The sequence below is a fragment of the Muscardinus avellanarius genome (assembly GCF_963383645.1).
Source record: "Muscardinus avellanarius genome assembly, chromosome: 15".
In the NCBI taxonomy this organism is placed as follows: Eukaryota; Metazoa; Chordata; class Mammalia; order Rodentia; family Gliridae; genus Muscardinus; species Muscardinus avellanarius.
Genome location: NC_137801.1, coordinates 56,464,574 through 56,480,629, shown reverse-complemented (window position 1 = coordinate 56,480,629; position 16,056 = coordinate 56,464,574). Strand labels below are relative to the sequence as shown.

General features: G+C 40.6%; 1 protein-coding gene across 1 annotated transcript in view; it reads left to right on the top strand.

Annotated features, from left to right (window-relative positions):
- The window catches only part of USP34 (ubiquitin specific peptidase 34), a gene marked incomplete at both ends in the record, with an annotated part of 249,862 nt that overhangs the window by 224,737 nt on the left and 9,069 nt on the right, over positions 1-16,056 (top strand). The window contains 6 exons of the mRNA XM_080711495.1: positions 570-648; positions 3,082-3,208; positions 4,328-4,435; positions 7,655-7,759; positions 7,876-8,000; positions 8,958-9,081. Coding sequence (XP_080567621.1) covers positions 570-648; positions 3,082-3,208; positions 4,328-4,435; positions 7,655-7,759; positions 7,876-8,000; positions 8,958-9,081 — 668 coding nt within the window. The remainder of the gene's footprint in view (positions 1-569; positions 649-3,081; positions 3,209-4,327; positions 4,436-7,654; positions 7,760-7,875; positions 8,001-8,957; positions 9,082-16,056) is intronic.

The window sequence follows — 16,056 nt, the reverse complement described above, 5'->3', positions numbered from 1 at the left end:
GCAGAAGTGCTTCATATTTCAGAATGTGTTTGTCTGTTTTTTTAATATTTGCATAAGCTTCGACTGGTTGGGCATCCCTGAGCTAGAAATCTGAAGTGCTCCAAAGCTTAACCTTTTGAGTGGCGTGATCTAGTTTGAGATTTCAGAGCATTTTGGATTTTAAGCTTTGGGATGATCTTCCTATCTTGCATTACTAAAAGACATATATAGCAGTCTCTTTTTCTATAAGTAGGCAAGCAGAGAATTTAAATGACTATTTTTCTGTTGTTTTTGTTGTTGTTTTGGTTTGGTTTTGTGTGTGGTACTGGGGGTGGGACCCAGGGGTATTCAACCTCCAAGCTACACTCCGATCCAGTATTTTTATTCTTTACTTTGAAGCAGGGTCTCCCTAAGTTGTGGAGGGCCTCACTAAGTAGCTGAGGTTGGCTGTAAACCGGGATCCTCCTTTCTCTCTGTCTCAGCCTCTCCAGTACTGGAATTACAAGCGTGCATCACCACGCCTGGCTTTCTGTTTATTTTTTATCACCTAAGTTCTGATTCTGTTATCAAACTGGACTTTGTTTTTTTAGTGCCTTCAGAATACTATTGGAATCTGATGAAGACAGACTTCTTGTTGTGTTTAATCGAGGACTGATACTTATGACTGAGGTAAATTTTATTGCATTTTACTGTGGTTTATCTCATTTTAATATTCTCACCCAGACTTCTTAATTTGTGACAAGAGTTTATGATAGACTTTTAGAGGTGGCAAGATTTTAATTATATAGATGGAGCTAGTTTATATTTCAAAAATTATTAAGTAACCGTCTTTAGGGTGCTGTTTTCTTTATTAACTCTATACCTTTCCCCTTTTTTGTATTTAGAACAACCATTTGAAATAGACTAGTTTTATTCATTTTAATTGTAAGAACAGAAACAAAATTCATTTAATAAAAGACATACTTTTTTTTTTTTTTTTGGCGGGTTTGGGGATAGAACCCAGGGGGATTTGACCTCCGAGATACACCCCCTGCCCTATTTTTTTTTTATTCCTTATCTTAAAACCAGGTCTCACTGAGTTGCAGAGGGCCTCACTAAGTAGCTGAGGCTGTCCACAACCGTGATCCTCCAGTCTCACTGGGATTACAAGCGTGCGCCACCACACCCAGCCATACATTATTTTTTAAGAGTGCTTATTTGATCTGGGCATGGTAGCACACGCTTGTAATCCCAGCAGAGTAAGAGCAGAACAGCCAAGTATGGTGGCACACGCTTGTGTAATCCCATTACTTTGGAGGCGGAGACAGGAAGATCGAGATTATCAACCAGCCTCAGGTACTTAGGACCTTCACAATTTAGTCAGATCTTGTTTCAAAATAAAGAATTAAAAATTGGCTGAGGTAAAATGCCCCTGGGTTTAATCCCCAACACCACCAAAAACAAAAAAACAAAAACAAAAAACAGAACATGTTTGAAACTACCTATAAGGATTTAGATTTAGTAAAGAAAGTTGAGAGAATTTAGATGATTGCAAGCATGAGCATAGAGGCAAAGAAGTATTGGCTCTATCTGAAGAATGTTAAATATTTTGGTTAAAATAAAAATTAGCAAGAATTTCATTCAACAAACACTTAAACGTTTACTCTGTGCCAGGCACTAAGACATACATAATTTCTGACCTCACAGTTTATAGGTTAAATATTACACAAGTACATTGTTCAGATTATGTACTGTGACCAACTATAGACCAGGATTTTGATTTGTAAATAGTATATAGACCTTGGCAAACCAATTCAAAATATTAGAGATGCTTCACTACAAACAGGAAGCTAGGCATGTGGTATATGGCTGTAATCCCAGTACTTGGGAGGCTAAGACAGGAGGATCACAGGTTTGAGGCTAGCCTCAGCAATTTATGGAGGCCCTCAACAACTTAATGATACCCTGTTTCAAAATAAAATAATAAAATAGGCCTGGGGGTATAGCTGATAGGTGAATATTCCTGGGTTCAATCCCTAGTCTCCCCTCCAGTGTGATTAAACAAATTATTTCTTTTCTTTCCTTTTCTTTTCTTCTTCTTTTTTTTGTTTTGTTTTTTGTTTTTTGTTTTTTGTTTTGCAGATCTGGGGATGGAACCCAGAGGCATTTGACCTCCGAGCTATACCCCTGCCCAATTTTTTTTCTTTATTTTGAAACAGGGCCTCACTTCGTTGCCGAGGGCCTCACTAAGTAGCTTAGGCTGTCCACGAACTGTGATCCTCTGGTCTCAGCTTCCCAAATACTGGGATTGCAAGCGTGCGCCACCACACCCTGCTAAAAAATTATTTCTTTAGACTAAAATGTATATACAAAATATTAGAGCCCTGAAGGTGAGGGCTATTTCTATTTTTTAAAGAGGTGAACAAGAAGCTGGGCGTAGTGGCACACATTTATAATCCCAGTACTTGGGAGGCTGAGACAGGAGGATCTCAGGTTCACAGCCAGCCTCAGGTCCTTAGGCCCTCAGCAACTTAGTGAGACCCTATTAACAAAATAAAGAATAAAGCTGGGTGTGGTGGCTCACTTTTGTAATCCCAGCATTCAGGAAGCTAAGACCAGAGGACTGGGGTTTGCGGACAGCCTCAGCTGCTTAGCAAGGCCCTTAGCAACTCAGTGAGACCCTGTTTCCAAATGAAGGATAAAAAATAGGTCTGGAAGTATAGACCGGAGGTAAAAAAGCCCCTGAGTTCCACACCCAGGACCATAAATAAATAAATAGACTAAAAAATAGGGTTGGGGGTGTAGCTCAGAGGTACAGTGCCCCTGGGTTCCATCCCCAGTACTGCGATAGATAGATAGATAGATAGATAGATAGATAGATAGATAGATAGATAGATAGATAGATAGGCTGGCAATCTAGCTTGGAGGTAGGTTGCCCCTGGGTTCAGTCCCCAGTACCACACACACAAAAAGAGATGAATGGGAGAATTTGCTTTTCCCACATATATGCATATACATACAATCTGAATCTAAAAACATCTCTCAGAGATAATGAGCACTACCATTTTGTGGCTCAATAAAGCAAAAATAAAATTATTTTTAATTTTTTTAAATCACTTGTAGTCTTTCAACACATTGCACATGATGTATCACGAAGCTACTGCTTGCCATGTGACCGGAGACTTAGTAGAACTTCTGTCAATATTCCTTTCGGTTTTGAAGTCTACACGTCCGTATCTTCAAAGAAAAGGTTTGGTCATTCCTACTTATTTTTATTAATGCTATTTATTAAGGAGATAAGATTTTTAATCAATCTCCCAGAGAAATTGTCTTTACTTTTAGTTTATGCAGAGATGGGGCTAAGCTAGTTAGCCTCTTGGCTCAAAGTTAATATGCTTCTATGTTTTTTGTTTTGTAATGCCTGCCTGAAAAAAGAGACAAGCGTGCTCTAAGTATCAAGGGTTTGGAAATGGTGAAACATTTCTAAGCAAAGTAATAAGATGGGTATTTTGTAATGGCTCTCCAGCTAGAAATGTTTTGACTCAGATCATTTTTAGTTTTAAGAGAAATACTCTAAGTCTTATGTCCCTGTAAGAAATGTAGCTGATTTGCTGAACATAGCAGCTCACTTTGGGACACTGAGACAGGAGGATTGCAGGTTCATGGCCAGTTTCAGCAACTTAGGCCATGTTTCAAATTACTAAAAAGAAAAAAAATAAGACTAGGTGTAGCTTGGAGGTAAAATGCCCCTGGGTTCTCTCCCTAGTGCTGGGAAAGAGGGAGAAATGTAGCAGATTTAAAGGAGACAGGAGGATTGCGCTGCTTCGGAGCCAGCCTCGCTGGATTAAGAGACCCTGTTTCCAAATTTAAAAAATATAAAATAGGTCTGGGAGTGTGGCCTGGAGGTAGAAGGGCTTCAGGAACCCCAGTACCACCAAAAAAAAATATAATAATAATAATAATAATAATAATAATAATAATAATAATGGTAATTGTAGCCATCTCCTGAAAATAATCATACTAATTTAAACAAAGATGTTTTACATAATTAATTTGAATCTGTTAGTGTTAAGCATTCTGTAGTTAACAGAAAAAGTTCAGGGAAAGCCGGGCATGGTGGCTCATGCTTGTAATCCCAGTACTTGGGAGGCTGAGGATCATGGTGAGGCCCTCTGCAATTTAGTGAGACACTGTTTCAAAATAAAGAATAAATGCCCCTGGGTTCCATTCAGAAGGAAGGAAGGAAAATAGGGCTGTGGGTATAGCTTGTAGATTGAATGCCCCTGATTTCAATCCCTATTATAAGAAGAAAGAGTGAAGGAATTGTGATCTCTCAAAAGCATGTTTATGTATGCTTCTGTATTTGCAGATGTGAAACAAGCGTTAATCCAGTGGCAGGAGCGAATTGAATTTGCCCATAAACTGTTAACTCTTCTTAATTCCTATAGCCCTCCAGAACTAAGAAATGCCTGTATAGGTAAGTTACTTTAAAAATACACCTGTGTAAAAACCTAATGCAAGAACTTTTTTTTTTTTTGCGAGTTTTTAATGATAAGATGTGAGAGCCAAACATGGCAGTACACACCCTTGAGAGTAGCGCCTTAGGATTGCAAGTTTGAGACCAGCCTTAGTAACCTAGCGAGATCCTGTTTCAAAATAAAAAGGGTTGGGAATGCAGCTCATAGGTACAGTGCCCCTGGATTTCGTCCCCACTATAAGAAAAAAAAAAAAAGACGTTAGGTCTGTAGGCTTTAGAAGAGATTTATACTTATATGTGTAATTTGCACTGGCTAATAGTCTTTTCTTCTTCTTTTTTTTTTTTTTTTTTTTTTTTGCGGGTCTAGGGATGGAACCCAGGGGCATTTTACCCCCGAGCTACACCCCCTGCCTATTTTTTATTCTTTATTTTGAAACAGGGTCTCACTAAGTTGCAGAGGGCCTCACTCCGGTCTCAGCCTCCCGAATGCTGGGATTACAAGCGTGCACCACCACTCCAGGCACGCTAATAGTCTTAAGAAAACAAAACTTCTGTTTCTTAACACAATGGTAACTACCCATGTCATTATGGGCAAGTCATTCAATCCATTTGGGCTGTTTTGTTTTGTTTTGTTTTGTTTGAAGTACTGGGAATTAAACCCAAGGTCATTCTATACTCTGAGCTACACCCTGACCAAACCCCCTATTTTATTATTTATTTGTTTGTTTGTTTGTTTATTTTATGCAATTCTGGGGATTAAGCCTGGGTGTTCTACCTCTGATCTATACCCACAGCCCTTTTTATTCTTTATTTTGAAACAGGGTCTCACTAAGTTACAGAGGGCCTTGTTAATAAGGTTCTGAGGCTGGCTGCAAACCTGCAGTCCTCCTATCTCACTTTGCAACTACCGGGGTTACCAATGTTCACCACCAAGCCTGGCTACATCTGGGCTCTTTGATCTTCAATTATCTGTAGGTTTCTTCCAGCACTAAAGTCTTCTGATCCTATAATAGCCAGGTATACTAATATAGATGTTTACAAGGTAGAAGTGACATTGTACAGGAATAGTTAGTTATTTGAAGGTATAGCTCAGAGGTAGAATACTCCTGTTCAATGTCCAGTTTCAAAAAAATAAGAATAACTTCCTAGCTGGGCATAGTGGTGCATCCTTGTAATCCCAGCATTTAGAAGGCTGAGACAGGAGGATAGCAGTTCTCGGACAGGCTCCACTACTTAGCAAGGCCCTTTGTAACTCAGTAAGACCCTGTTTCAAAATAAAGAATTAAAAAAAATAGGGCTGGGGGTGTAGCTTGGAGGTGGAATGCCTCTGTGTTCCATCCCCAGTACCACTAATATTATTATTATCATCATCATTATCATTATTACTTCTTGGTGGCTGTTCTTAGGTTCTGAGTATTTCACCTTTTTAAAAAAGGCATATTTAAGCCGGGCGTGGTGATGCACACTTGAAATCCCCAGCATTCAGGAGGCTGAGACCTGAGGATCACGGTTCACGGACAGCCTCAGCTACTTAGTGAGGCACTCCGCAACTTAGACCCAGTTTCAAATTAAAGAATTAAAAAAAAAAAAACTAGGGCAGGGGGTGTAGCTCAGAGGTGTAATGCCCCTGGTTTCCATCGCAGACCCGCAAAAAAAAAAAAAAAAAAAAAAAAGGCATATTTAAGCTGGGCGTGGTGGCACACGCTTGTAATCTCAGCATTCAGGAGGCTGAGACCAGAGGATCACAGTTCCCAGACTAGGCCCTCTGCAACTTAGTGAGACCCTGTTTCAAATAAAAGAATAAAAAATGGGGCAGGGGGTGTAGCTCAGAGGTCAAATACCCCTGGGTTCCATCCCCAAACCTGCAAAAAATAAATAAAAATAAAAAAGGCATATTTGAAGCCAGGCATGGTGGCGCACGCTTGTAATCCCAGTACTTGAAAGGCTGAGACAGGAGGATCGCGCAGGTTTGAAGCCGGCCTCAGCTACTGGGTGAGACTCTCAGCTACTTATGCGGGAGAGGGAGAGAAAAGAGAAAATGAGCTCCTTAGGCTAGCCATGATCCTCCTTTCTCAGCTTCCTTAAAAAAAAATACTAATGAAAGCCAGGGATGATGGCCCATGCTTGTAAATTTTTTTGTGTTTGGTGGTACTGGGGTTCCTGCCCTTCTACCTCCGGGCTACACTCCCAGACCTGTTTTTACATTTTTATTTGGAAACAGGGTCTCCTAAGCCAGCGCGCGCGGCTGGCTTCGAACCTGCATGATCTTCCTGTCTGTCTCTGCCTCCCAAGCGCGGGGATGACAAGCGTGCGCCACCACGCCCGGCCCATGCTTGTAATTTTAGTACCTGGAAGACTGAGCAGAGAATTGCAGGTTTGAGACCAGCCTCAACAACTTAGCAAGACCCTGTTTCAAAATAAAATCAAGTTGAGGATGTAGCTCAGAAAGAACACTTCTCAGTTCAAAATGTAACACCACAAAAACAACAACAAAAAAAAACCCATTAATATAGTGTTTTTAAATTTTTTATTACTGCATTGGATTTATACATCATAATGGGGTAAAAAAAACCTTGTGTAGACATAGATGTACACATCACCCAGCCAGCCCCCGCCCAGTCCCCACCTTACTCCCTCCCTTTTCCTCCCTCCCATGCTTGGTTTAATGGTTGACTTCGATAATACAGTGTTTTAACTTCTCTATGTAAGACTGGGCATGGTAGTGCCCACCTCTCAGCTACTTCAAAGGCTAATGCAGAAGGATCTTTCCGTCCAGCCTGAGAATTTAGCCATACCCTGCCTCTAATTTCATTAAAGGGCCATATATGTAGATCAGTGGTAGAAAACGTGTGTGTATGCAGCCCTGGGTTGTAATAAAGGCCAAACCCGTGAACATTCTACCTCTGAGCTACATCCTCAACCCTTTTTATGAACAGAGTCTTGCCAACAATCCTCCATCTCAACCTCCCAGGTACTGGGATTACAACCATAATTACCCCTTGCATACAAACCTCTTTCTAAATGATGGCTCCATATTGTGATTATTCTCCTGATTCAGATTTGTTGGAACATTCTGTTGGAGACAGAATTTTTTTCAGTGTTAGGAACTAACACAGTTTTCAGAGGTTGCCACTGCAATCCCATCAGGATTTGTGAGTTTAAAAGTAGAAGGTAGATAAAACTAGTGTTTTAATACCCAAATTGTGTTTTAATTTTCAGATGTCCTCAAGGAACTTGTGCTTTTGAGTCCCCATGATTTTCTTCATACTCTGGTTCCATTTCTCCAACACAACCATTGTACTTACCATCACAGTAATATACCAAGTACGTATTCTTACAGCATAATACTTGAATATGGCTGGCATTTAATCATTCTGCACACTGAAGCTTGGAGATTTATTTTTTCCATTTATTCTTATTGTACACTTTTAATGTCTTAGTGTCTCTTGGACCTTATTTCCCTTGTCGAGAAAATATCAAGCTAATAGGAGGGAAAAGCAATATTCGGCCTCCGCGCCCTGAACTCAATATGTGCCTCTTGCCCACAATGGTGGAAACCAGTAAGGTATGTTGGGATGCCAGGAAAATCATGTTTCTGTAGTACAAAGTAATTTGAAAATTCCCCCCCTGGCAGTTACGAGTACATTAGACTTAAGTGACTATGTTGTGGATCCTAAGATGAGACTCATTTGGACTTTTTCCTTTTGGTACAAGTAGTAAGGTGTTTTCCTCCCTCAAAATAGTTTACTCTATTTATCTTTAGTGTTTGTGGCTAGGCTAAATTATAATTGGCTCATACATCTAAATCTGAAAAGTCAAATTTTAGGTACTTACTATTTTAAAATGTTGCCATATAATCAGGATTTCTTTTATTGCCCTTAAATTCTTCTTGACCTATGCCCTAATATCACTGATTATTAGCTATATCATTATTTTTAGTCTGGTTCCTGTTCTCTAAAGCCTATTCTAAAATAATGCCAATTCTAAATTATAGAGACAAGGTACATTGAAACAGGTAATTTCTTAGTTTTAACATTTTCTTAAAAACAGTTTTTTCCCTTTATCTTTCTTCACCCACACTTCATTCACATTCTCTTACCTCTTTGAATCTTAAGTATGCCTGGAGAAATTCTCTTAAGATAAAATATTTAAAATAATTAACAATGTAGTTACCCTTACAGAAATAACTTCAAAACTTTTCAAAAATCAAATTTAATTCATTCTTCCTGATATGTCTGTAGAGCTAAAGTGTCACATGTTAAAAACCTACAGTAATTTTACCTTATTAAAGTATGTAGAAATAATGGGTAATTTTAATTGATAATATTTGCACACTGAAAATAAATTTATGCCAACTAAGATCTTAATAACATTACTAGAAATTTGGAATTTAAAACTAGGTTCTTATAGAATTTAAAGATTTCATCAGCCTTTTACTTAAACTTATTACATTTGCACAAAATATGCTCTTTAATTTATTATACAATTTAAGTGCAACCATTTTATCATCTTTAACCTTCAGGGCAAAGATGACGTTTATGATCGTATGCTGCTAGACTACTTCTTTTCTTATCATCAATTCATCCATCTATTATGCCGAGTTGCAATCAACTGTGAAAAATTTACTGAAACATTAGTTAAGCTGAGTAAGTATAAAAGATGAGCAGTAAATTCCACTGAATTATTATAAGCCCCTAGTCATTCAGGAAGGGGAAAAAAATAAGACAATCCTATTTTACTTTTTGAAAGTGAAATGTTTAAAAATATTAATTTGCATTCTTGGGAACATTTTGATTTTTATTAAGAAAACACCAACTTACTGGTTTCCATTGAATAGTTCTGCCCACAGTTTCAGCTGGCCTATAAGAATGGCAGAGTAGGGCTGATCACTTTGTATATAGATACCTAAGTCCTCCACCATCTGCCCAGCAGAATTCCAAAACAAACAAAAAACAGCAACAACAACAACAACAAAAAAAAAAAACAGCAAAACTGCTCTGCTCAGGGAGACAGGCTTAGAGACGGACTTCCCCTGGTCCTAACGGCAAGGTGAGCTCTGTAGTGCCAGCTGTGCTTGGAGCTGGCATTGCAGGAGCAAGCTGAGTGGGCTCACCAGCGTGAAGCAGAGGTGCATATATGAGTGAATAGGAGGTAAGTCTCATAAAATAGATGAGCGAGATGAGAAATATGACAAACAGAAAACAAAACCATCAGTTATATAGGGGGACAAAAACTTCAAAGTAGTTAATAGTAGTATTTTCTTTCCAAGGATGTACCTGAACCTGAGAGCTTATTAGACATCTGTTCCCTTTGGGTGACTTTCTCCCTCTGATAAGTCTTTAGAGTATGCATAGCCCTCCTTCATATGTGACTTATCCCAGGACCACAGAGTTCTTGGGTTTGTGTGTTCTACCTCCTGAGTTCATTAGAGATGGCATAGGGTCCTCTCCAGTGTTCTGTAGTTTCCCTCCCTCCCTCCCCCCCCCTCTCTCTATTTTTTTTTTAAATAGAGGAAAGGAGGTAAAATAATTATGTAACCACTACTTACACCAAGAAATAGAGTATTGGGCCAGGCATGGTGGTGCAAGCTTGTAATCCCAGCATTTGGGAGGCTGAGACGGAGGATCACAGTTCGCAGAAAGCCTCCACTACTACTTAGGCCCTTTGCAACTTAGACCCTGTTTCAAAATAAAGAATAAGAAAAATAGGGCTGTGGGTGTCACTCAGAGGTAGAATGCCCCTGGGTTCTCTCCCAGTACTGCAAAAAAAAAAAAAAAAAAAAAGAAAAAGAAAAAAGGAAGGAAAAAATAGAGTATTAACATACCCTAAAAGTTTCTCTTGGTGCTCCATCTCAGCCACAACTCCCTCCTTCCTATGGAAAAGATTTTGATCCATTCCAGGTAGGGCAAAAAATGTGATCCTATCTATTTCATTATCCAAGAAGAAGGAAGTGGTAATAGCTATCAGGGATAATTCCTTTTCAGAAAAAAAAAAAATCTTATTGGTAATGATTAGAGTATATTCAGATTTGAAGGGTTGTTTCTTCTAACCTTCATCATTAGCTGGTATTGTATATATGTAGCTGAAAATGCCAAGGCTTTATGGGTAAGGTTATCCTCAAATTGGCTTTTTTAAGATTATGCAGCTGGGTTATGGCATTTGGTAAAAGGCAAAAACCTAATTCTAGTAGTACAGCTTATGCTGACCTTTGGCCAGGCATGGTGGCACACGCTTGTAATCCCAGCATTCCGGAGGCTAAGACCCGAGGATCGCGGTTCACAGACAGCCTTAGCCACTTAGTGAGGCCCTCCACAACTCAGTGAGACCCTATTTCAAAATAAAGAATAAAAAATAGGGCAGGGGATAGCTGGGCATGGTGGCGCATGCTTGTAATCCCAGCGCTTGGGAGGCTGGGAGGGGATTGCACAAGTTCGAAGCCAGCCTCAGCTACTTAGTGAGGTTCTCAGCAACTTAGTGAGACCCTGTTTCCAAATAAAGTATAAAATAGGTCTGAAAGTATAGCCTGGAGGTGGAAAAGCCCCTGGGTTCTACCCCTAGTACCACAAAAAAAATAAATTAAAAAATAGGGCAGGGGGTGTAGCCTGGATATTGAATGCTCCTGGGTTCCATCCCCAGACTGCCAAAAAAGAAAGAAAAAAATGTGCTGACCTTTGGAAAAGTTCCTGGTACTGTGTTCATATCATTTATACCAAAAAGCTGTGTTAGAACATATTATACTTACTTCTTTTTTCAGTACTGGGAATATATTGAACCCAGAGGCAGTCTGCCTCCAAGCTACACTCCCATCCCTGTTTTACTTTTATTTTTATTTGGGAACAGTCTCAGTAAGTTAATGAGAATATTACTTGCTGAGACTGTTCTTCAACCTGCAATCCTCTTGTCTTAGCATCCCAAGTACTGGGATTACAGGCACGTACCACCATGCCCAGACTGTAATTACTTTCAAAGTTTTGGCCAAATAATGAATATTTCTTGTCTGAAACCATCTTTGTTATTACTACAGATGTGTCAGAGAAATTAAAAACAGAAGTTAGCCAGGTGTGGTGATACACGCTTGTACAGAGGCTGAGAAAGGAGGATCGCAGGTTCGAAGACAGCCTCAGCAACTTACCAAGACCCTCTACAACTTAGTGATACCCTGTTTCCAAATGAGAAATAAAATTGAGCTTGGGTGTAGCTCAGAGATAGAATGCCTCTGGGTTCAATCCCCAGTGCCACAAAAAGTAAAAACAGAGGTGAGCCCAGTACTTGGGAAACTGAGACTAACAGTTTTGAGGCCATCCTTAGCAACTCTAAGAAGACCTATTTCAAAATAAAATGAAGGCCAGGCATCGTGACACAATGCTTGTAATCCTAGCATTCAGGAAGCAGAGACTGGAGATCATTGTTCGCAGACAGCCTCAGCTACTTAGCAAAGCCCTTTACAACTTAGTGAGACCCTGTTTCAAAATAAAAAGAATTTTTTAAAAAATAGGGCTGGGGGGTGTAGCTCAGAGGTAGAATGCCCCTGGGTTCCATCCCCAGTACCACAACAAAAAAAATAATATGTGGCCAGGTGTGGTGGCACACACTTGTAACCACAGTACTTGGGAGGCTGAGAAAGGAGAATCACAGGTTCAGAGTCAACCTCCGCTATTTAGCAAGGCCCTCTGCAACTTAGGTGATACCCTATTTCAAAATAAAAAATAACTGAGACAGGAGGATCGTGGTTCACGGATAGCCTCAGCTACTTAGTGAAGCCCTTTGCAAATCAGTGAGACCCTGTTTCAAAATAAAGAATAAAAAATTGGGCTGGGGGTATAGCTCAGAGGTAGAATGCCCCTGGGTTCCATCCCCAGTATTGCAAAAAAAAAAAAAAAAAAATAGGGCTGGGCGAAGCTCAGAAGTAGAATGCCCCTAGTTTCAATCCCCAATACCACAGAACAAAAAGAAATTCTATTTAGTAACAATAAATAAAAAGGGTACATTTTCAACTGGTTCAAATTCATTTGGACCTTGAAGTTAAATGGTCCAAAGGCCAGAATATTAAAATACCATTACAATATGTCTGAAATTGTATTAAGACCTATCTTGGATTACAAGTGATTTCCAGTTTTGGGGTTTGTTGTTGTTTTGCAGTACCTGGGGATTTAAATCAGAGGCCTTCTACCTCCGAGCTACAGCCCTGTTTATTATTATTATTTTATATTTATTTGTTTATTTATTTATTTTTGGTGGAACTGGGGTTCCTGGAAGCCCTTCTACCTCCGGACTACACTCCCAGACCTATTTTTACATTTATTTTTTAAATTTGGAAACAGGGTCTCCTAAGCCAGCGCGCGCCACTGGCTTCAAACCTGCGCAATCCTCCTATCTCTGCCTCCCAAGCGCGGGGATTACAAGCATGTGCCACCACACCCGGCTTTTATTTTATTTTTTATCTTTTTATTTTTTGGCGGTACTGGGGGTGGAACCCTCCTACCTCCCAGCTACACTCCCAGGCCTATTTTTATATTTTTATTTGGAAACAGGGTCTCTTAAGCCAGCGAGGCTGGCTTCAAACCTGCGCCATCCTCCTATCTTCTCCTCCCAAGCGCGGGGATTGCGAGCATGCGCCTCCACACCCGGCTTATGGTTGTTTTTATATGGGCAATTGAACACACTTAGAAAACGGTGGGGTTTTTTTTTTTTTGGTTTTTTTTTTTTTTTTTTTTTGGTTTTTGTGTAGTACTGGGGAATTCTTCTGAGCTACACCCCCAGCCCTATTATTTTTCTTTATTTTGAAACAGGGTCTCACTGATTTGCAGAGGGCCTGGCCGCAAACCGTCATCCTCCTGACTCAGCCTCCCGAATGCTGGGATTACAAAACTGAAATAATTTAATAATTACGTATTAGAGCCAGGCATGGTGGCTCACACTTGTAATCCCAGCATTTGGGAGCCTGAGACAGGAGGATAGTGGTTTAAGGACAGCCTCAGCTACTACTTAGGCCCTTTGCAACTCAGTGCATACTTGTTTCAAAATAAAGAATAAAAAGTAGGGCTGGGAGTATAGTTCAGAGGTAGAATGTCCCTGAGTTCCATTTCCAGTACTATAAAATTTGTATATATAGCTGGGTGTGGTGGCGCGCACTTGTAATCCCAGTGCTTGGGAGGCTGAGAGAGGAGGATTCCACAGGTTCAAAGCTAGCCTCAGCTACTTAGGCTCTCAGCAACTTAGTGAGATCCTGTTTCCAAATAAGATATAAAATAGGTCTGGGAGTATAGCCCGGAGGTAGAGAATCCCTTGGGTTCTACTCCCAGCACCACAAAATAAAAAGAAAATAAAATTACATATATAGATATAGATTAAAACCATGTGGTTCATGCCGGGTGTGGTGGTGCACGCTTGTAATCCCTGCGCTTGGGAGGTGGAGACAGGAGGATCGCACAGGTTCGAAGCTGGCCTTGCTGGCTTAAGAGACCCCGTTTCCAAATAAAAATATAAAAAATAGGTGTCTGGGAGTGTAGCCCAGAGGCAGAAAGATTTCCAGGAACCCCAGTACCGCCAAAAAAAACCCACAAAAAACCATGTGGTTCAATGCCTGGCATGATGGTGCATGCTTGTAATCCCAGCATTCGGGAGGCTGAGGCAGAAGGATTGTGGTTCTTGGCCAACTTCAGCTACTTAGTGAGAGCCTCTGCAACTTAGTAAGACCCTTAGGTGAAGACCCTATTTCAAAACAAAGAGTAAGAAATAGGGGAGCTGGATATGTTGGTGCATGCTTATAATCTTGGAAGGCTGAAGCAGGAGGATCACAGGTTCAAGCCTAGCCTCAGCAATTTATTGAGGCCCTTAGCAATTTGGTGAGACCCTGCCCTATTTCAAAATAAATTAGGGCTAGGGGTGTAGCTTAGTGGTAGAATGCCCCCTTGGGTGCAGTCTCCAGTTTCATGCCCCCAGAACTGTTAATGCAACTGATAGAAGTAAATAGGTAATTCATATTATAGAAAGCAGAGCTCTGATTAATGCTTTTTGTTTTCGGGGCTATCAGGATGATACTGACAGAGGAAATGAATGGTGTGGCTTTAGAGGGTTTATGTACTTTATTCCAGGCATCCAGTGTAGATCAGAAGCTGCTTTTACCAGCCCACCAAAAGCAAATCCATTTATGCTAAGTTTATACATAGTAATCACATTTAAGAAAAAAAAATATATATATATATATCTTCATCCAGCCCCCTGGTCTTGAGGATTGAAGCTAGTGGCATTCTACTTCTTTTTTTCTTTTTTCTTTTTTTTTTTCTTTTTTTTTTTTTTTTTTTTTTTTTTTTGCCGGTCTGGGGGTGGAACCCAGGGGCATTTGACCTCCGAGCTACACCTTCTGCCCTATTTTTTATTCTTTATTTTGAAACCGGGTCTCACTGATTTGCAGAGGGCCTAAGTAGCTGAGGCTGTCCGCGAACTGCGATCCTCCAGTCTCAGCCTCCCTAATGCTAGGATTCCAAGCGTGCGCCACCACACCCGGCCAGACCTTCTTTCTGATCTATTTCCCCCCAGGTAGGGGGCAGGAGTACTGGGATATTAGGATTGAACCCATTCAACCATTCAGAGGCATTTTACCTCTGAGCTCACCCCAGTCCTTTTTTCTTTTTCTTTTTGTGGTGCTGAGAATGGAACTCAGGGGCATTTTACCTTCGAGCTACACCTCCAGCCCTATTTTTTTATTCTTTTATTTTGAAACTGGGTCTCACTGAGTTGGAAAGGGCCTCATTAAGTAGCAAGCTGTCCAAGAACCATGATCCTCCTGTCTCTGCCTCCCAAATGCTGAGATTAAAAGGGTGCACCACCACTTCCCCACTTCCCAGCCTTTTTTTTTTTTTTTTTTTCCTGCCTCTGAGCTACTCCCCAGTCTGATTTTTTTATTCTTTATTTTGAAACAGGGCCTCACTAAGTTTCAGAGGGCCTCACTAAGTAGCTGAGGCTGGCCACGACCTGCGATCTTCCTGTCTTGGCCTTCAAGTACTGGGATTAGAGCTGTGTGTCACCACGCCCAGCTGCCATTGTGGTTTGGACATGGCCCTCCTATTTACTGAGGCAAACTCTAGATGTGAACATGAGAACTTAGGTGATCGCATCTCCCTAGGATTTGTGCTTAGTGTGCGAGACACTGCGAGGTCCTGGAGGAGGAGGAGCGAGTGGAGTTGAGGGCCTTGGTGTCTGTCAGTGACTGTCCCACAGCACCTGAGGGGAAAAGAATGACACGGACACAGCAGACTGAGAGGCCAGGGCCTCACGCCTAGGCAGAGGCCCCGCTGCACACTGGCCCACAGCATTCATTCCTTCTTGAGTGGAGGGTTGAGGTATGGATGCTACTGCATACATGCAGAGTCCAAGAGGTAAAACTTAACTAGTAGATGTGCAGTAAGAGAGGGACAAAGTCTAACTACCACAAGAATTAAATATGATTATCCGAGACACCTACATCAGTCAGTGCCTTGTAAAAAAAAATAAAAGTACTTGTATCAGAATACCATTTGGAAGTGTTTTTAGATCATAAAAAGCCTCAGTGGTTGTTTCTTGTTGTGGTATTGTTATTGCAACCAAGCCAGGAAACCTGCCTGGATCGTGGCTGGCTTAAT